General features: G+C 26.4%; 4 protein-coding genes across 4 annotated transcripts; 2 read left to right on the forward strand and 2 right to left on the reverse strand.

Annotated features, from left to right (window-relative positions):
• Window positions 1–915: 915 nt before the first annotated feature.
• BO72DRAFT_453353 (uncharacterized protein) lies at window positions 916–2,030 on the reverse strand. Its single transcript, XM_040945962.1, has 2 exons — window positions 1,603–2,030; window positions 916–1,508 (listed from the first exon to the last, which is right to left on the reverse strand). Exons 1-2 carry the CDS (start codon window positions 1,712–1,714, stop codon window positions 1,045–1,047), a joined length of 576 nt encoding a protein of 191 aa, XP_040795819.1. The 5' UTR covers window positions 1,715–2,030; the 3' UTR covers window positions 916–1,044.
• BO72DRAFT_453354 (alanine--tRNA ligase) lies at window positions 1,621–5,490 on the forward strand. The gene is made up of 6 exons (XM_040945963.1): window positions 1,621–2,077; window positions 2,144–2,289; window positions 2,350–2,376; window positions 2,443–2,478; window positions 2,539–4,947; window positions 5,045–5,490. The coding sequence occupies exons 1-6, from the start codon at window positions 1,984–1,986 to the stop codon at window positions 5,216–5,218; spliced, it is 2,886 nt and encodes a 961-aa protein (XP_040795820.1). The 5' UTR covers window positions 1,621–1,983; the 3' UTR covers window positions 5,219–5,490.
• Window positions 5,401–6,515, reverse strand: cyp3 (putative peptidyl-prolyl cis-trans isomerase). Its single transcript, XM_040945964.1, has 4 exons — window positions 6,139–6,515; window positions 5,869–6,014; window positions 5,678–5,815; window positions 5,401–5,626 (listed from the first exon to the last, which is right to left on the reverse strand). The coding sequence occupies exons 1-4, from the start codon at window positions 6,206–6,208 to the stop codon at window positions 5,435–5,437; spliced, it is 546 nt and encodes a 181-aa protein (XP_040795821.1). The 5' UTR covers window positions 6,209–6,515; the 3' UTR covers window positions 5,401–5,434.
• A 120-nt stretch (window positions 6,516–6,635) lies between these two features.
• Window positions 6,636–8,093, forward strand: BO72DRAFT_416316 (E3 ubiquitin-protein ligase RNF103; the record flags this gene model as incomplete). The annotated part of the gene is made up of 3 exons (XM_040942589.1): window positions 6,636–7,219; window positions 7,275–7,626; window positions 7,776–8,093. Coding segments are annotated over exons 1-3 (810 nt in total), but the record flags the coding sequence as incomplete, so codon positions are not given.
• Window positions 8,094–21,668: the final 13,575 nt, after the last annotated feature.

A 21,668-nucleotide genomic window follows, 5' to 3' on the forward strand; every position in this document is an offset into this window, starting at 1 on the left:
ATAACTAAAATAATTAAATATAAAATATTTTTATTCAAAAATGTCATATAAATAATTTATATAGAATAAACATAATATTAAAAAAGAAAGTTAGTTAAAATTAAATAAGAAATTCTAAAATGTCTTTTATATTAATAAAAAAGATAATATTAATAATATTTTTAAAAGGCAGAAATATAAGAATCAATAAATATATAAATAAATAAATATATTGTTGAAAAAGAGAAGACAACCGACGGCTTACTAAAAATAATTTAAAAATCAATAAAATTAAATATATTTATAAAATAAGAGATAAAAAGATATATAGATATAATATTAAAAATAAAATATAAAAATTGTCAAATATACTCAAAATTTAGATAATAAAAATAAAAATAAAGTATACTACTAATTAACATAAATAAATTATAGAATTAAGTATATCAAAAATAGTTATTTCAAAAAGAAAATCTATAAAAACTGGAATAATTATAGATAAAATATAATAAATTATAAAAAATATAAAGTTGTTTAAAATAATATATAGTAGGAATAATAGCCTCCAGACAGTAAATATATCAGCAATAGCCATAATATACTAAATTTACCGGTTTAAATAATATTAATTATTATATTAATTTTTTCTATATAAATAGTTAAATTCCAGCTTTATCTTTTCCACTTTATAGTGCCTAGTATAGAAAAAGATAATACAAACAAACTTGTATAATGTAAAATATTAAAAAATTTAGGAGATAAGAAGAACTTGTATAACAGTAATAAGAATTTTAAAGCAAATTTATATATAGTCTCAGAATTTTAAAATTTCTAATATTCCGTATTAGTCAGTTATATGTTTTTTATATATAAATTAATACTTACTGGTTATCTTAAAAATTAGAACTGTTTTTATACACATTATTGAATAAGAACGCGTTGTATGGGTATTTTGGTGGAAACGCGGGTGGCCCGGTTCTATGTTACCGCCTCTAGTATCTGTGTAGCAATAGTCCCTGGGATTTAGCTTGGTACCGGTGTATCATATAATACACCGTATTGGTATTAATTGTTTGTGTCAATTTCCATTCTCTCATTGTAGCACATCGGATCTGTAATACCATCACATCTGCCTGCAACAAGATTCGGGACAATTGATTGATGAGGTTGTAGGGAACCGTGCTTCATATGATGTTTCTGCCGGGCGCGCTCCCTAGTAGCAACAAGGGCCTTGCGGACATTATCATCTTCTTTTGGAGCTGTAAGCGGTACGGGCTCACTGTAAAGTACCAGCTCTGTACAGTGAGCCTGGTCGTCGGCCACCAGCATTCTTGGAACTGTAGACAGTGTATCAACCACACCCGACAGAAATGATACTTCATTGTCCAAACTTTCAAGATCTTGTAGCTCCATCTCCAAGTCATGTATATAAATTGTATGATTGGTATCATCAAGCATCATCCGATCGCCCTGATGAGACGTGGCGAGCTTTGGCCGGCCCAAGGTGTCATCTTGAAGTGTCAGAGGAGCTAGAAACATTTTTTCATCAGTGACATGATCTTCCAGAGTATTTCCCAGAATTAATGTTGCTCATCTCATTAAGGGTAGGCGTCATGTACTTACTTAATTGTAGATGACTGAACCTTTTTGTCAAAGGCTGGTCATTGTCAGGATCAGTTTCTGCGGGGCGCTTTTTCCCGCGATAATTGCCCACACAACCAGGTTGCAATGCCATCAGCTACAGGGTACTTGACTTGCTTTATATTGGACGTAAGACACGGAAAGTCAAGCGACAAACGAGCCCATTATTTGTTGCTGGATGAAGAAGGATGTATTAACTGAGCGAATTTCTTGATGAATATCCACAGGTTCTCGTGGGACGGGGAACTGGCTTTGACTCATCTTTTATCGTGCTTTAGGTCAAGACCCAGAATATTCTACCACCTTCACACACCCCCGCCTTGGAACAAACCACCAGGAAAGCTCAACATAAGATCATTCAGCATGGCTTCAAGCGACCCGCCAACGGTGGAATGGACGTCCAAAAAAGTTCGAGATACATTTCTCCAATATTTCAAGGGAAATGGCCATACATTTGGTGAGCAATATGACTTCCTCTGGTGAAAACATTTTGAATTAGCTCACACCTCCCGGGCACACATAGTTCCCTCGTCGCCTGTTGTGCCTCACGCCGACCCAACACTGCTATTTACCAATGCTGGAATGAACCAGTTCAAGTCTATCTTCTTGGGCACAGTTGATCCTCAATCCGACTTTGCCAACCTTAGAAGTGCAGTCAACTCTCAGAAGGTGGCGGATGCTTTCCTGACCCCTGCTGCGCCTTGCCGTGCTAATCATTCTACTATATAGTGCATTCGCGCCGGAGGAAAACACAATGTGATTGCAATCTTATATAACTGCACTCGATTATCGAAATAGACTTGCTAACTGCACTGAATCTAGGACCTTGATGATGTTGGCAAGGACAGTTATCACCATGTAAGGGTCCCGAATTAGAACGGTCACATACTTCGATGCTAATAACTAGCTGCTATTTAGACCTTCTTTGAAATGCTCGGTAACTGGAGTTTCGGTGATTACTTCAAGAAAGAGGCGATTTGCTATTCCTGGGAGTTGTTGACCAAAGTATATGGACTGGATCCTCAGCGCCTCTACGTTACATACTTTGAAGGCAATAAGGAAGGAGGCCTGGAGCCCGACTTTGAGGCGAAGGAGCTTTGGAAATCCGTGGGCGTCCCAGAAGATCACATTCTTCCTGGAAACATGAAGGACAACTTCTGGGAAATGGGTGATCAAGGCCCTTGTGGACCCTGCAGTGAGATCCATTATGACCGTATTGGTGGGCGTAATGCTGCCCACCTTGTCAATCAAGACGACCCCAACGTTCTTGAGATATGGAACAACGTCTTCATACAGTATAATCGCGAGTCAGACCGGTCTCTACGGCCACTTCCAAACAAGCATGTCGACACTGGGATGGGATTCGAGAGACTCGTATCGGTACTGCAAGACAAGCTGTCTAATTATGACACGGACGTTTTTTCACCTCTATTCCAGGTTATCAAGGATGTCACCGGAGCCCGCGAATATCGCGGGAAATTTGGCGCCGACGACGCCGACGGCATAGATACTGCGTACCGTGTCATCGCAGATCACGTCCGTACCTTGATGTTTGCTATCTCAGATGGCGTGATGCCCAACAACGAGGGCCGTGGGTATGTTATTCGCCGAGTATTGCGTAGAGGGGCACGCTACGCTCGCAAGTACTTCCAGGTGGAGATTGGAAGCTTTTTCTCGAAGCTTGTCCCTACTGTTGTGGGACAACTCGGCGACATGTTCCCAGAGCTGAAGAAAAAGCAGTTTGACGTTATGGAAATCCTTGACGAGGAGGAGATGTCTTTCGCAAAGACACTCGATCGTGGTGAGCGCCAGTTTGAACATTATGCTCAGCAAGCCAAGGCCAAAGGGGATGAGAAACTTCATGGCGCCGACGTCTGGAGACTTTATGATACCTTCGGTTTCCCTGTCGACTTAACCCGCATCATGGCAGAAGAACGTGGATTGCAGATCGACGATAGGGAATTTGAGGAGGCGCGCCTCAAAGCGAAGGAAGCGAGTAAGGGCCAGAAAAAAGCGGCAGCCGATACAGTCAAGTTGGACGTTCATGACTTGGGCAAGCTAGAAATGATGAGTGACGTTACCAAGACCGACGATACGGCCAAGTTTGGCAAGGGCAACATCAACGCCCAAGTGAAGGCCATCTATCAAGGTAAAGCATTCCACTCGTCCACCGCAGACATATCCGACGGTGAACAACTTGGAATTATTCTTGACCGCACCAACTTTTACGCGGAGCAGGGTGGGCAAGAGAATGATACCGGCAGAATTATCATTGATGGCAAAGCCGAGCTTGAGGTTGGTGATGTTCAGCTTTATGCTGGCTATGTCCTTCACACAGGTTTCATGAAATATGGGTCACTAGCTGTTGGAGATACGGTTATTTGCGAGTACGACGAACTCCGTCGGTGGCCAATTCGCAATAATCATACAGGCACACATATCCTCAATTTCGCGCTAAAGTCAGTATTGGGTGACGGTATCGAGCAAAAGGGCTCCCTTGTTGCGGCCGAAAAGCTTAGGTTCGACTTTTCTTACAAATCGCCTATAACGGACAAAGATCTGGCGAGAATCGAGGAGATATCGACTGAGTATATTCGTCAAAATTGTGCGGTCTACTCGCAAGAGGTTCCTCTCGCTACTGCTCGCCAAATTTCAGGAGTCCGGGCCGTATTTGGGGAAACGTATCCCGATCCAGTCCGTGTTGTCTCTGTTGGAGTGGAGATTGGAGAGATCCTAGAAAATGTGAAAGATCCGAGATGGGATGAAGTGAGTATCGAATTCTGCGGTGGAACCCACGTGCAGAAAACAGGTGATATCAAGGACCTCATCATTCTCGAAGAAGGAGGTATCGCTAAAGGGATTCGCCGCATCATTGCTGTCACTGGAGAAGATGCGCACACCGTACAGCGCCTTGCAGAGGACTTTAGGAAGCGTCTCGATCGCCTTGAGGCCATGCCCCTTGGCTCGGATAAAGAGAAGGATGCAAAGCAGATCCAGGCGGAGCTGAATCAGCTGTCAATCTCAGCTCTCCAGAAGTCTGGCTTCCGAGAACGCTTCGCTCGCATCAATAAACAGATTCTCGATGACCAAAAGGCGCAGCAGAAGCTTGAGTCCAAAACCGCTGTCGAAAGTGTTACTAGCTATTTCCAGGACCCAGCAAACAGCGACAAGTCTTGGCTTGTGGCTCAGCTTCCTATTTCCGCCAACGCTAAGGCTGTCAGCGAAGCGATTAATTATGTCAAGGCAAAATTGTCTGACAAGACCGTCTATGTCCTGGCTGCAAGCCCAGAGCAAGGCCGTGTAGCACATGGTTGTCATGTCTCTAAGGTAGACGCTCCCTCCCCCCTGAACCCAACTTCTGCCGTTCGCTTTCCTTCCTTGACAAGTTCCTTCTTGTGCGGCTAACTTGAATGCTTATCATTAGGCAACAAGTGATCAAGGCGCTTCTGCCACGGAGTGGGCCACTGTTGTGTCTAGTGCAGTCGGAGGCAAGGCTGGAGGCAAGGGTCCCACTTCTGTTGGCAACGGCGTGAACCCTGATAAGGTTGATGAAGCCATAAATCTGGCATGCGACTATATCACTAAGTTCAAACTCTAGAATGTTTACAGTTTTATGTTTGGCCATCAAAAGTTGCCAGATTTACTTGTGCTTTTGTTCATATTCCTTCCCTCCCACGAGGGATGCATGTCTTTGACAAGCATAATTCTTCAACGTTACTCCCAGTGTTATTCACAAATACTTGAATGTTGTAAAGTGGTCATTACGGATGTTTCTTAAGCTTTGTAATTGCTTTCCAGCACGAACTACAATTCATCACATCTCGCCGCATTGCATAATGACAACATCCTGGTTGGGCTTGTCTCTGGTTGTGCGTGTATTTTCGATCATATGCACGATCTCCATCCCGTCCACCACCTGGCCGAAAACAACATGCTTACCATCGAGGAACGGGGTGGCAGTAGTGGTTATGAAGAATTGGCACCCGTTTGTGTTAGGGCCGGAGTTCTGCATTGTTAGTAGTCAAGCTCGCTATACGTCAAAGGTTTAGAAACATACCGCCATGCTTAGCATGCCTGCATGTTTATGCTTAAGTGAAAAATTCTCGTCCGCAAACCTCGGAGTTCCGTATATGGTACAGGAACCTGTCCCGTCGCCATTGATAAAATCACCTCCCTGGATCATGAAATCTTTGATCTTAGTCAAGTCAGCTCTGGAACACAAGAGGTGAAACTCGAATTTGAACAAACCACGCGATGAAATTTGCAATTCTTGAATCCTTGGGATCGCCCCTGGGAGTTTTTATTCTCTCCAGTACAAAACTGACGAAAGTTTTCTGCTGTGAGCGGAGTGACGTTCGCAAAAAGCTCCATCTTGATACGACCTAGAGGCTCCCCTAGATTCCTCGTTTAGTAACCTGACATTGACCTAAAACATAAATGGTACTTCCGTGGTGAGCCTGCCCCAGCTCATGGGTGTGACTTGGCTATACAAATTAGAAACACTCCTCTCCGACTTACCTCCTAGGGCCACATCGAAGAAAACCACTGGGTTGGCATCTTTATGGGGGAAGCTAGTGTCCTGCTCCATGCTTGACTTTGATTCTCTTTCCCCCGCGTTTGTTAAATGGAACTAACCAAATGGGCGGAATTATGTTTGTAGTATTGAGTTCACTCTGCTTGTCGCTAACACGCACAAGACATTGGAATTCAAGATTGCAAAACTACGGAATACCAACAAGTACATTCTGGTCTTAGCTTTGGGAAATTTGCATCATTCCCCACTTTACACTTTCCGATCTATATGAGTAGTACATTATCTAACCGGCATAAACTGGGCATTTTTCCGAAATCGCCTCAATGTTCCTTCTACTGTCTCATGTTGTTGTAATGGGATGTTTAGCGACTGTGGGTGTAGCAAGGTGAACAGAAGGCTAAAACCTGCTGACTACATAAATGGGTACAGTAACTAACTACAGGCCGGCTGTAAGTTAGTCATTGCGGCACCGTTTTAACTAATATCATAGTACTTGTCTCGTGACTTGTTGTTGCAACCTCAGCCATTTGCAAGCCTGGTGTGGAGGAACCCTCCCTTAGGATCTTATTCCAGTGGTAAATGTACGGCGTACACGATCCATGTCTCCTCCATGCCTGGACAGGGTTTTCAGATTCTTACCTTGAATTGAATCAGTGCTGAACTGTGGCTCTTTTCTTCCACCGTCCCTCCTCCCCTGTGGTCTCCGCCTAGATGAGCTGCATTGCCACCGTGGGTTTTGTCCTTTGAGACTATAATGTCAGTCTGAAGGCGTAGCCTTGACTCGATTAACACCATACAAGGAATCCTCCCCCCTCCCATGATTATACGGACTGTCTTCTGAATTGACTCTTCGTGGTTTGCCTTCTTGATTTGCGAGAGGCAATACCTCTCATACCTTTAACTTTATTACATTTCCTTGGACAAGATGTCTTCTACAACAACTATTTCATCTCCCAGTGCAACCAACACTGATCATAATGGGGCCAGTAACAATACCAGCCCTACAAGCTCACCATTGCTATTCTTTGTTGCACTTGGGTTCGGTGTTGTTTTCACAAATCTATGGTGTGCTCCTGTCGCTCTTGCTGGGATACTTGTGCGGGATTAATCGCTGCTATAGGATCATCGTTGGAGTCAAGTATTGTTTCCGATATAATCAGCGGAACCGACAAATTCGCGGTGAAGAATCAGGGGAACCCATAGATTTACTAGCCATGCCTCGGACACATCGGCGACGGCGCGAAAAGAAGTTGATGAGTATGGACGAGGTTAACGAGCGTTTCCCACTCGTCAAATACAAAGCTTGGCGTTCTTCCCGCGCTGACGAAGGTCTCTCTACTGCCGGTGGTATTGCAGCCTCCATTGTCGGTGATCATAACCTAGATGATGGCCATGGCCGCTTTACCGCATCTTTTGACGCGCTTGCCGCGCCAACACCACAGCTGAACGATAATCTACAGCTTGAATCCGCTGTGTCTCGGACCAAAGAACAAATTCCACGTATTGAAGTGCCCCTAGATAAAGGGGAAAAGGGGAGCTCTGGATTTGTCGGAACTCAAACCCATGTCAGGGAAAGTACCAAACCTCGGAAAATATTGCTCTTAGCTGACCGCCCTCCCAGCCCACGGACGATGACGATGACGACGTCGGAAATCAAATACGTACGGCTATTCCCGCCGAACTTCTGGCGAATCCTGGTGACACCTGTGCCATATGTCTTGATTCTATTGAGGACGATGATGACATACGTGGGCTCACCTGTGGCCATGCATTTCATGCCTCATGTGTCGACCCTTGGCTAACAGGTAGAAGAGCTTGTTGTCCACTATGCAAGGCGGATTACTATGTTCCCAAGCCACGTGCGGAAACTCGTGAATCTGCCATCGACCAAGAACGCACCGGCCGTCGTCTCATCGTGCCAGCTTATCCTCAATCTGTATTCTTGGGTGGAGGCCGAATCAGTAGCGCTGGGCCTCCTACAGTGTCACCGCGCGCACGGCAAGTGCTACCGACATTCAGGACCGCCTTCTCCCGACTCGGACAATGGCGAAGACCTGGCGTTGGCGACGGCCACGATTTAGATAACACAGCTGAAATAGCGCTACGGCCTAGTCGAGGCGGCAGCAGACTTGGCCTATTCTCTTCAGGTCCTTTTCGCCCACGGACTCCTAGGCAAAGCCGCGGTGTGAATGGCCCTGAGCGCCGTACCGTGGTCACTGGGTCACCGGGTTATGATCGCACACTCGGTCAGCTTGAGGCTGGACCAGCTGTTTGAGCTGTGGCTGCCTTTCATTTATTCGTGGCATGAATAAGTCAGTCTATAATTTGTCGCTTCGCATGTCCAGAATTTGGGCTGGAGTATCCCATAAATTCTATAGCCAGTTCGGCACGGATACTTATGTAATTTGTCACTCCAAGGCACCTAACGAACAAAGCTGTCGCTTACTCCGGCTGGGGAACAGTGCACACGCCCTAGGATTCCGTGAATCTATCTCTTTGATGAGTAGTACTTCGTGTGTTTGAAAGCACAACAATCACTTTGGGGAGCCCAGATGTATGCCTCAGGGTTGGTGCTATGTGGGACAAACTCAGACGAAGGTGTTCCTATTATTTTCAATTACAGAGGGGTGGAAAAACTCAAACTTAGCACCTACGATAGGCTAGGGGTGCTCTGTGGCATCTACCTAAGTTCAGCCTATTCTATGCAAAAGTGGTATGGTAGTTAGTACTTTGTCATTTTTTTACTAATTATTTTATATTAATATACTATAATACAGAATACGGTGCTTAAGTGTGGTAGTAGTGTTAATATGTTTGGATATTATCTTTCATCTAATGTTTTTGTCTTCTATCAGTAATAGTATGATATTGTAAAATATATTATTTCTAAAAGTAATAGTCTATATCTTTATATATATAGATTGTTGCTAATGGTAATTTGGTCCTCCTATTCTACTGTTTTTATCTTTCTGTCTATATATGCAACTCTTTTTTGTACGGTGTATAGGTTATTTATAGCTTTTAACAGCTGTATACTTAGAAAGATTTAAAATCATATTAATACTAGAATATATTTTTATTTTTCTATAATTTTTATAATGGTATATCTTTAACTTTTTAAATAATATATCTAATAATTATGAAATCTGTAAAGACTTGTTGTGGTTTTTGTGATGTTGATATTCTGCTGTTTGTTTCCGCCTTCGGGCATCTTTTGGTGGTCTTGACTTTCCAAGACTTTCTTCTTTCTTGATTATTGTAATTATATTTATATTAACATATATAATCCTTGCGCATAGCGAATACTGTAATAATCTGATAGCATGTTCTGCTTTTTATAATAATTTAGGGACTTTTTGTTCTTATAAATATATTATTTTTATATTTTTTCTCATTGATCCTAGGTTTTTTGCATTAATTTTTTTATTTTTATTTTAATATCTTATGATTTCTTCCGGTTGTATTTTCTAATATTCTACTGTTTATATCTACATTTGTTTTTATAGATTATTTATTTTACTTTATTCTTATTCTTGTGTTATAATCTATTTATACTAATTTATATATAACTTATTCTTACCAAATCTATATCTTATGTTTTTATCTTTCTAAATCTTGTATTAAATAGTTTTAATAATATATCTCTTTTGTTTTTTATTTATTTATTTCTATCATATATCTATAGTTTTATATTATAAGTAATATATCTATTAGTTTGAAAAAGTTGAAAATATTTATTTACTGGCTTATATGTATATATAGTATTAATATTATTCAGACTTACTCGTTAACTGTTTTTATATCTTCTATCTCTATATCTCCTATCTCTATGTCTTTCTATATATATAGCCTATAGCTTCTTTTTTATATTTTTATATATAACCGTATAGTTATAAGTTCGTAGTATATCTAGTATAACTCTAGGTTTTTTATATCTATTTTTTTAGAATATTAGAAATTATTTTTTTAAAATATTAATATTTTTTCTTTATCAAGCTTGCGTTTTTTATATATAAATAATATAAAAACTAGGATGTTAACTATTTTTTTTATTTTATCTTCTTATATTTTTATTTATTTTTTATATATTATATATATACTATATTCTTACATCTCTATATTCCCGTCTTATAATATTATTATTTTTTTCAAAAAAATATAAATATAAAAATACTAAAATATATAAAAGTATAATATTAAATTATAATATTCTATAATATATCGAACAACTGATATATTTAATAACGAAATAAAAATATTATATATTATATAATTTATATTATTAAAATTTTAAAACTATTTAAATTAGCTGATATAATTTTTTATTTATTTAACTAGCATATTAAGTATTTAGTACTTAATAAAATTATTTAAAAATTCAAATATTTTATAAAATTTATTTTTACGGAAATAGTACATATATTTTAGCTAGTTAAATAATTAGTTTTAATATTAATCTAAATAAATCTTTTAAATATATAAGATTAAGATTAACTAGTATTATATTATTAAAACTTTTAAAAATTATATCTGCAGATCTTTCTATATTAAGATTTTAAATACTAGAAAAAGATTTAATATTTTTTTAAGACTTTTTGTAAAAGAAGTTTAAAAAAATATTTAAATATTTAAACTTATAGATACTAAAATAAACATTAGAAATATTTATATTACTTATATAAGTTTTATATATTTTTATTAAGTTTAAGTTATTATACTTCTATAAGAAAGTTTTTTTATTATATTAAACATTACGAAAATATTTTTTTAATTTGAATTTTCTATTTCTATAGTTTTCTTTTTTTATATTTTTTTAACTATTTTTAAATTAATATTATTCATAGATTTAAATCTACTATCTTTTTTTTATTTAAGAAATATTTATTTTTAGTATATTCAGATAGTAACAAACAGTCTAAGAAATAGAAATCTAAAAAAATATTTTTTTTATTTTTTATTAGAGTTTTTTTTAATTCTCTTTTTTTATATTTTTATTATTTAATTTATCTATATTTTTTAATCTAACTATATTTATACTAGCTTGTATACAAACAGAGTTCTAAAATACTAATATAATTAATATTAAAATATTAAAATTAGAACTTTTTGAAGTAAAAAAATAGTCCGGTAAGAAATAAATAAAATAATATAGCTTAATTATAATTATAGCTTGCTAATATTATAATAAAGCTAGAAAATATAAACAAAATCTTTAAAATCTTAAATAGAAATATAATTAATATAATTAGAACGAATATATAAGATATAAAAAATAAAACTAATATGAAAAAAACAGACAGCTAGTATAATATATTTAAACTTTAAAATCTAATAATATTAGTTTTTTCCCTAATATAAAAATGAACCAGTATTTTAAATCATAAGAATATATTATATATTCTAAAAATATTAATCTTTTTATCAATTATATTGAAGATATAGTTTATATATATTAAGAATTTGAAATATAGATAGGTATTATTAAATATTTTTAAAATATAGTTTTCAACTGGTATCTTATATTTAGTAAATTTAATATATATATATATATATAAACTGTTTAAAAAATAAAATATTTAAAAAATTTTATATTAAATTTAAGTTTAATATTATATAAGTATTTACTTGTCTATAAGCTATTATAAATTATAGATAAATAAATATATATTACAATAAGTCTATTTAAATATTTATTTAGAATTTTATATACAACTATAAGATCTTTTATATTAATAATATTTATAACAAGTTAATATTAATATAAATATATTTTATCTTAATTTTATAGCTAGTATTAATTTATTTATATAGATTATTATAATAGTTAAATGTCTTAGCTATTTAAATAATAAGATAAATTTTTAAATAAAAATAATTAAATAATAAATAGAATATCTAATAAAAATATTAATATAGAAATAATAATTATTATAATAATAACTACTAAAAAATAATTCTTTAAAAAATATGTTAATAATCTATACTAGAATTACTGTAATAATATTTATTAAAATTAGAATAACTATTAAAGATTATTAAAAAACTAATATAAAAATAATTATAATAATTATAATAATTATTTTTTTCTAAAAGTTCTTATATATTTGCTGTTAATACGCTGGGCTGGAAGCCCTTAAGACGCGAAGATATTAAGATAATATAACAGTATAAAATTATTATTTCTTTTAAGTATAGAATATAAAATATTAAGTATAAATATAGAGAATAAAAAAAACGAAAAAAAACAAAAAAATAATAAAACAGAACTAATAAAATAAATAAAATAAAATAAAAGAAATAAATAAAGTTAATAAAATAGTCTTTTTATTCTAGCAATAATCTTATTATTTTATTATATCTTTATTAAAATAGTATGAAATATTATTATTATTATTATTTTTGATTTAATTAAGAGCACAGACTTTATTATTTAAATTATAGATTTTATTTTTATTTAATACTATTAATATCTTATTTTTTTTAAAAAGTAATATAATATATTTTTTTATAATACTAGTTTGCTTTTTTTCTTATTTATAATATCTTTAATAGTATTTTTAAAAAAGTTAATAAATAAAATAAACTTTTAAAATATTATTTAACAGCTTATAATTATCTTATTAATTTAATTTAATACTATGACTACTACAGTTTGATTTAAAATAAGAAAATATTAGTTATTTATAAAACTAATATTTTATTATTTCTTATTTTTTTTAGTTTAATATAAAAATTATCAATTAAATTTTTAATATAGACTAATTCTAATTAATATAATAATAAAAATATTTTTTATTTTAGCTGTTTTATAGTCTGGATATTAGTATAATATATTTTTCTATTATAAATTTATTTAAATTTTAAAATTTATTAATTTTGTTCTAAGTTTTATTATTTAGATTTTAATATTCAGTATTTTTTTAAAATATAATTTCGTTGGTTTTCTGCTGTAAAAAGTTTATATATTTATTTATATCTAAAAATATTAGTATCTTTTTTTAACTATAATATAAAGTATAATAAGTTTTATTTTAGTAATTTTAAATATATTTATTTAAAGTCTGTTTTATAGCTTAAATAATCTAAATCTAATATTTATTTTATAAAATATTTTAGATATATTACTTTTAAGTCTTTTTTCTAGCTTAAATAGTCTAAGTTTAATATTTATTTTATAAAATATATTACTTAAACTAAAATTATTGAATATGAATATTTAAAGTATAAATATTTAAAATATAAATATCTAGAATGTAAATATCTAAAATATAAATATTTAAAGTTTTTATATAATTATTTTAAAAAGCTGCTGGATTCTAATCTTAACTATTTTTTTATTTCACGAAACAGTTAATATGTTTTAGTTATATTAATATCTGTAGTTTTTACTAAGATTTTAGATTTATTTATATTATTATTATTTATAAACTTAACTATTTTAGATTAGTTTATATTTATATTAGAAAATTATAATATATAGTTAATAAATAGTTTAAAAACAGATTAAAATATTTTTCTATTAGAAGCTGTACTTAGCTGGATATTATATAGCTAATTATCTCTAGTTTTATATATAGTATCATTTAATATACCGACCAACAGCTTGGATAAGATTTAATTTAAAAAAATTAGAAAAACTATTTGTAACGGTAGTTATAATATAGAGAAGAATCATAGTTGTATTTCACTAATTTAGTTACTAGCTATACTAGATATAACTATTCTCTAAAAAATAGTATATTAATTTACAGCTATTATACTGTTTCTTATAATCTTCCACCTGCCGGCCGTAGGAATATCCTTTTTAGATATGATATTATTCTTATTGCTATTGTTACTTGCGGCGATTTTTGATAAGAAAGTATACAGATTAAATAGCTTTATTTTGATTTATTAGCTAGTTATCTAGCTAATCTAGAATTATCTTATATTTTATAATTGAGAGTGTTTTAATAGTCTTAAAGAATTCAGTTACAATACAGGTATATTTAATATTATTATTATTATAGTTAGTTATTAAAGCATTATACTCAGCAATAAATCAAGTATATTAAATAATAAACTTATTATGTTTGGTAATAATATTATTATAGTCGGCTGTTAAAATATTATAATTATTATATTTAATTTACAAAATTTTATAAATCTTTCTATAATCAGTTATCTATTTATTATACTCGGTAGTAAAAACTATGATACTGTTAAATAATTAGTTATACTTTAGGGCTATTTACTTTAAGATCTTCGATTTTTTAGTAAGGTTAATTTTTAATATTTTAATTTTAGACTTAGCCTTTTTATAATTGTATAAAGTATCTACTTTTATAATATTAATTTTATTAAGAAGATTATTAGTAGCTGGATTAGTATTACTAGCGGCTATAATATTAGTATCTTTAGTATTCTTAAAAATAAGTAGCTTTTTTATTAAATTGTTATCTTTATAAAATAGTTCTATTTTCTTTTGGCTTTCTTTTTTAAGATCGAGTTTTAGATATCTAGTCTCTTCTTATATAACTACAAGTTTGTTGTCTACAGCTTTTTTAGTAACAATAGAAGCAGATGGTTTATTCTTAATAATATTAGATATATTCTTATTAGCTATACCATCTTTTTTTAGATTCTTAATCTATATAATGAAATTATTAATCTTATTCTTGAGATTATTGACTTTAATATTAAATTTTTTATAAATCTTTTAGTAACAGATATTTTTTAATTTTTAATTTAATTAGTATAACTTAAGTTGCGATAATAGCTTTAGCCGTAAATTTAAATATTTTAATTATAATATTATTTTTTATATATAGATTTTTTATTTTAATTCTTTTTATTTTAGAATATTTATTTATTTTGTAAAATTTATATAGCTAGTGGTAGATATTATATATATTTTTTTATAAACCGGCTGTAATATATATTTTATATTATATAGCTAGTAATCTATTAATAGCTATTTTATATTAAAAAATATTTTATAGATTAATTAAAAAATTATTTATATAAGCAGGTTGTAAGCTAATATCTATTAATAATTTTATTTTTATTAAATTTAATTACTAGATAACTCTTTGTATATGTATTTTTATTCTTTTTATTATTAGTTTTAATAATTTTATTAAGTTTGGTTTTAAGAGACTTCTTGCTAGTATTAATAAAAGTAAAAAAAATATATTTTTAATATTACTGGTTTTTTTTCTATTATAATATTTTGTTTATAAAGAACTTAAATATACCAAGACTTTTCTTTTAGTACTGTTTAAGAATAGTAATTATTATATAATATTTTATAAAATCTGTTTTATTAATATTTTTACTGATAAAGCTTTTATACTAAATAATATTTTTAGTTATAATTTTACCGGCTTTAATAGTTATATACTAGTTCTAATAGCCGTATTCTATATATAAACTTACGAATCAAAATATATAATTATAAGAAATACTATTATTAAGCTTAATATTATTATTTTTTGTAATACCAATAAAAATTATAAATACTAGACTTTTTTGAATATAGATATAGAAGAAGACAGATTAATATACTAAAATTATTAATAAAAATATAATATGTTTTAGACAGAAGCTTAATAAGTAAAATAATAATTTTAAAATAATTAAAGCTATTATTTTTTTAAATAGTTGAAAACTTTTAATATATTACGGCTCCGAGCTGTTAATTTTTTAATTTTATTATTTTTAAAAAATATTATGTTGAGTAGTATCAAATAGATTAAAATACCAACTTTTAATTTAAAGTATATAGAAAGATTAACAATAAGATAAGCTTCAAAAATATAAATAAAATTTGTTTAGAAGCTAATAAAGTAGAATAAATATAAAAAATAAAATAAATATAAAGATTAAGTTTTAAAACAAAATAAAGTAAATATAAAATAATATTATAAAATAAAAAGTAAATATTAATAGTAAAGTAGATATTAATAGTAATATATTATTAGATTATAAGCTATTAGTTATAGTTTATTATAAGTTAATTAATTTTTTATATATTTTTTTATATTTTTAAATTAGATTATTGACTTTATTATTATAATTACAGATCTACTGATTTTTATTCAGTAAATAATCTTACTAGTAGATTAAATATTTTATATAATATAATTTCCGACTGTATCTTGTATATTATAAAGTAAATATTTTATTAATTTTTTATTTATCTATTTTTTTATTAATTATAGAAGATTTTTTATAGGCGCGACTAAACAGGGTTTTAACAAAATTATAATTAGTATTAAAATTATTAATACTAATATTAGCTACGCAGATACTATTACTCTATAGAATTAGTTTAAATTAAGTAATTAATATTATAAAATAAATATAGAATATATTTAATAGCTTTAATTTATACGCTAAATATTCAACTTAATAAATAGTTTTATAGGATTTAAAAAACTAATAACTGAGCTTTATTAATATTTTTAGATTAGAAAATAGACTATATTCTTAATAAAGATATAAATAAATCTAATCTTTTTTTAAAGAACTTTACCTAATAATATTAATTATAATAGTATTTTATTTAGATTACTGTAAATTCAATTGCTTTTTTAATATTTAATCGCGGTTTATAAAAATCCTGGTATTTTAAAGTCTATATTAATTTAAGTATTATAGTTAATATAAATCTATTCCGAATAATAGTTTATATAGTATATAATCTATTATAATATAGATCGAAGAGTTTAAAAAAATAGTAATTATAAATAATTAATATAGTTATAAAATATCTTTAATAGTTAAGTAGCAAAGTATAATCTTAATAATTTAAATTATTTATTTTATCTAATTATTTATTTAAGAATAATAGACTGTTATAAACAGCTAGTTAATACTTAGCTTTTTATACAGTTTTTTAATTATATTTAAAATAAAATAATAATTTCTATTAGAGATTATAATATATAGTATATTTAAATTATAAAATTAAAAATATTTAAATATTTTCTGGTTTTATTATATAGTATTTTATTTAATATATTCTAAGATATAGCCGACTCTTTTTATAAATTTATTAATTATAATAAATAGCTACTTATACCCGTTGATAGACAAAAGATTAGTAATAAAATTTATTATAATCTAATAAAATTATATTAATAAAAACATTATTAGTTAAAGATTATTAAAGAATTAATATTATGGTTTTGATATAGTAGATATTAAAAGTAATATAATAAATACAAATATAGTATTTAATAATTTTTATAGATAATAAGACTTTTTTGAAAGTTAAGATATTTTTTAATATTCTGGTAATTCTAATTGTTATATATTATTTTAAAGATTTTTTTATTAAAGATCTGGGAATATATAACCACAGGTTATTTAAGATTTTATTATTTTGATTAATATTATTAATATTTTTATGGAGTGTCTGACCTCCTATTGGCTGGGCAGCTCACCGCCTTAGCCGGTAGTTTAGATAGATATTTAGATAGCTGGAATCTATTTTTCTTTATACTTTTTTCAGATTATAAGCTTTTTTTATTTATTATTGTTTTCTTTTTTTAGAATATTAACTTTATTACTATTTTATTAAAAGGCTTTATATCTATTAAATTTATATTATTTATAATATTTTTTTATTTTTTTTAATTTCTAGATTTTTATATATATAAAGTTAGTACTGTGGCTAGTCGATTAATAACTAAAATATTTTTAATATATATTAAATATAAAAAAATTAAAAAGCTAGTAGTAAAAACATTATCTAATATTATACTTAATATTAATAAAAATATAAAGTTTTTTTTAATAAGCTTTTAGACTTTTTACCGATTTTATTAATATTTTTTATAAATAAATAAAAATAGAATATCTAATTATATATTATTAAAATAAGCCTCTACTTTTATTATATAAAAGATTTTATTAATAAGATTTTACTATAATTAATCCCGGGCAAGATATATTCTAATATATAAAAATAATAGTTAATTTTAATTAATAGATAGCTTATAAACTTATTATTAAAAAATATACTTAAAAAAATATTTAAATTAGTTTTTAAAGCTTAAATATATAAATAAGATTTTTATTACTATTTATCAAATCATTTATAAAAAAAATATATTTAAAAAATAAGTTATAATTATTAGTTTTTTTATTATAAAGTTTTTATAGTATATAAAACTATTATAATTTATTAATATATTTTAATATAAATATTTAAATATCCGAGTTTTTAGCTGTAAGATTAATATTTATATTATTATTTTTTTTATATTATTTAAAAAATAACTTTTTATTCTATATAATTATATATAAAAATAATATTAATAAAAATAATAATAGTTCTTATAATAATACTAAATTCTTTAACTTAATAATATATTTTAAGAATATTATAAAAGAATAAAAAATAAATATTAGTTATATAAATACAGTTCTATAAATATTTAAAAAAAATAATAAATTAAAAAATATAATTTTAGTAGATATATTAAAGAAAGAATAGAAGAATAATATTATATAATTATTAAAAAAATCAGCAAATAATTAATCTAATAATTAATTTATTTAGACTTAAAAAATTTTTTATATAAAAAAAAGAATATAAAATATATTTTTTATGATAAATATAAATATAATATTAATTTATATTTTTATTTTTATCTAAATATATATTTTTAGAAATAAAAACTGCAGGCCTGTATATAATACTTTAAATTTTTTATTATAAAGAAAATCTTATAATTATTATATATTTTTATTATATTAATATATTTATTAGTATAACTGTCGCCGAAAAATCTAATAAAAAAAGCTACTTTATTATATAAATATAAGATTCTAGTTTTAAATATATATTAATATCGGACTTTAATTTTTTTATTAAGTATAAGATATAAGTATCTATAAAAAATATATTAATATATTAACTTTTTTAAAAACTATAATAAGACTAAAAAATATAAAAAAATTAAGTAATATTTTAAGATTAAAAATAGTAAAACTATTAAATTAATTATAAAAATAGAATATAATTTTAATATTTTATATAATCTAGTATTAGCAGAAAAAATATTGAATAACTATAATATTATTTAATATATTAAAAATAGAAAGATTAAAAATCTTAATATTAATTATACTATTAAATATATATAAAATAATAAAATATTTATTATTAAGATATATAATAATAATAAATTATTTAAATATTTTTAATTTATTATTATTAATTTATATTTTTTATATTATTACTTAAATTATATAAATAAGCTAAAATTAACTATTATAATAAAAATATTAATAATAAAATAATTAATAAACCGAAATTCGAATATAAAATTTATAATATTAGAAAAATATATAAAAAAATATTATAAAAATTAATAATTAAAAAATAGAGTTTATAAAATATTTAAAATTATAATACTTAGTATTTAAAGCTAGTAAATATTAAAAATAAAAAATATTATTTAATTTTTATTAATTTATTTACCGGCTATATAAAAATCTATTTATTAAAAAATTTTAAAAATAAAACTAGTAATATATTAATTATATTTAATAAATAATATAAAAATATTATAAGCTAGTATATTACTAAATAATAATTTAATAATAACTAAGAATTTATAAAATTTAGAAAATAATATAAATCTAAAAATATTATATATTTTATATTAGTTTTATATTACTACTACTAAAATATTTATATAAAATAATATAAATAATATATTATATTAATAGTTAGAATAATACTAATTAATATTAAACTATTAGAATATTTTTATTTAGAAATAGTTAAAGCAGTAGTATATATTATTAATTATTTAATTTTTTTAAATAAAAAATTATTATTTATATTAAAGTAATATATATATTTTAATATTAAGTTAGATATTATATTAATTAAATATCTTTCTATATATAATTATAGAATATATTTTAATTAATTTAAATAATTCTTAATATATTAAAAAAATATAAATCTAAATTATATATATAGATTAGCTATTTTATTAGCTATGAAAATAATTATAATTATATATTTTATATTTATAAGTAAGAAACTAAAAAAATTATATATTTTAATAGTATTAAATTTTTTAAATAATATATATATAGTAATAACTATAATAACAGTATTAAAAATATTTTTATATAATTTTTTATCAGCTTTTTTTATTATTAAAAAACTAAAAACCTGTTTAAAATAAGCCGCCGAAGAATAATAGTAATCTAATACTAATATAATTAATTATATATAAATAATAAATAATTTTATTAAATATAATTAAATTACTAATTTATGAGTAAATTTAAATTTAGATTTTATTTTTTTTTATTTTTTAAAATATTTAATATATATAACTATTAGAAAAAACTGTTATAAATATCCTTTAAAATTTATAGAAAAAAAAATAATAAAAAAATTGTTCTAAATTATAAATAAATTTTTTTTTTAAGTTTTAATAAAAAAAGTTTATTCGAAAGTATTATTAATAATATTAAATTAAAATAACTTTTTTTAAGTAAAAAAATCCGGCTGGTTTTTTAAATAAAAATTATTTTTATTTTTATTATATACTGCAGAAATCTGGTTTTAAGATTTTAAATAAAAACTATTTCTACTTTTATTATATACTAAAAAAATAAAACTTAATATTATAAAAAAAATTATTTTAGTTTTTAGATAATAAATAATTCTGTTATATTTATAAATATATTATAGTAATCTTAATATTATGAATTATTATTATTTAATATTATTATTAATAAAATCTTATTAAATTTTATTATTATAGTATATACTTTAGTAATAATAAATAATACTAGTCTATAAATTTAATCATATAATTTAATATAAATATATTCTAATATTAAGACTAATATATTAATTATTAGTATATAATATTTTTATATATTTAATCTAAATAATAACTTCTAAAAGATATGTAATAAATAAAATAAAATTAAAAACTAATACAACTAGTAAGATTTTTATAATAAATATAATTATAAATATAAAAAAATAATTTAAAGTTATATTAAAAAAATAATAAATTTTATAATTTTATAAAATATATTATAATTATACTGCCGGAAGATCTGCAGATAAAACTACTATATATATTAATAATAAATATAAAATTATATAATATTAATATTTTACTAAAACTATATTGAATTATAATAATAAAATTTTTTAAAAATTAAAGTAGACGGTAGCTAATATAATTATTAAGATTTTATAATATATAATATTTATAAACTTTAATTTCTAAATTAATTAAAATTTTTAGTTATTATTATTTATTGTTTTGAAAAAATACGCAGATAATTAATACTAAATCTAAAATAAAATATTATTTTTATAAAAATTATAAAATCAAACTGTCTTAAATATCAGATTATTTAAATAAAATATACTATATAAATAGTCTAATTTTAAAAATATATTTTAATTATATAATATAATTTTTTTATATATTAATAAAGTCTTAATTCTAAAAATATATAATACTACTAAAATCTC

The sequence above is a fragment of the Aspergillus fijiensis genome (genome assembly GCF_003184825.1).
Source record: "Aspergillus fijiensis CBS 313.89 unplaced genomic scaffold BO72scaffold_89, whole genome shotgun sequence".
Lineage (NCBI taxonomy): Eukaryota > Fungi > Ascomycota > Eurotiomycetes > Eurotiales > Aspergillaceae > Aspergillus > Aspergillus fijiensis.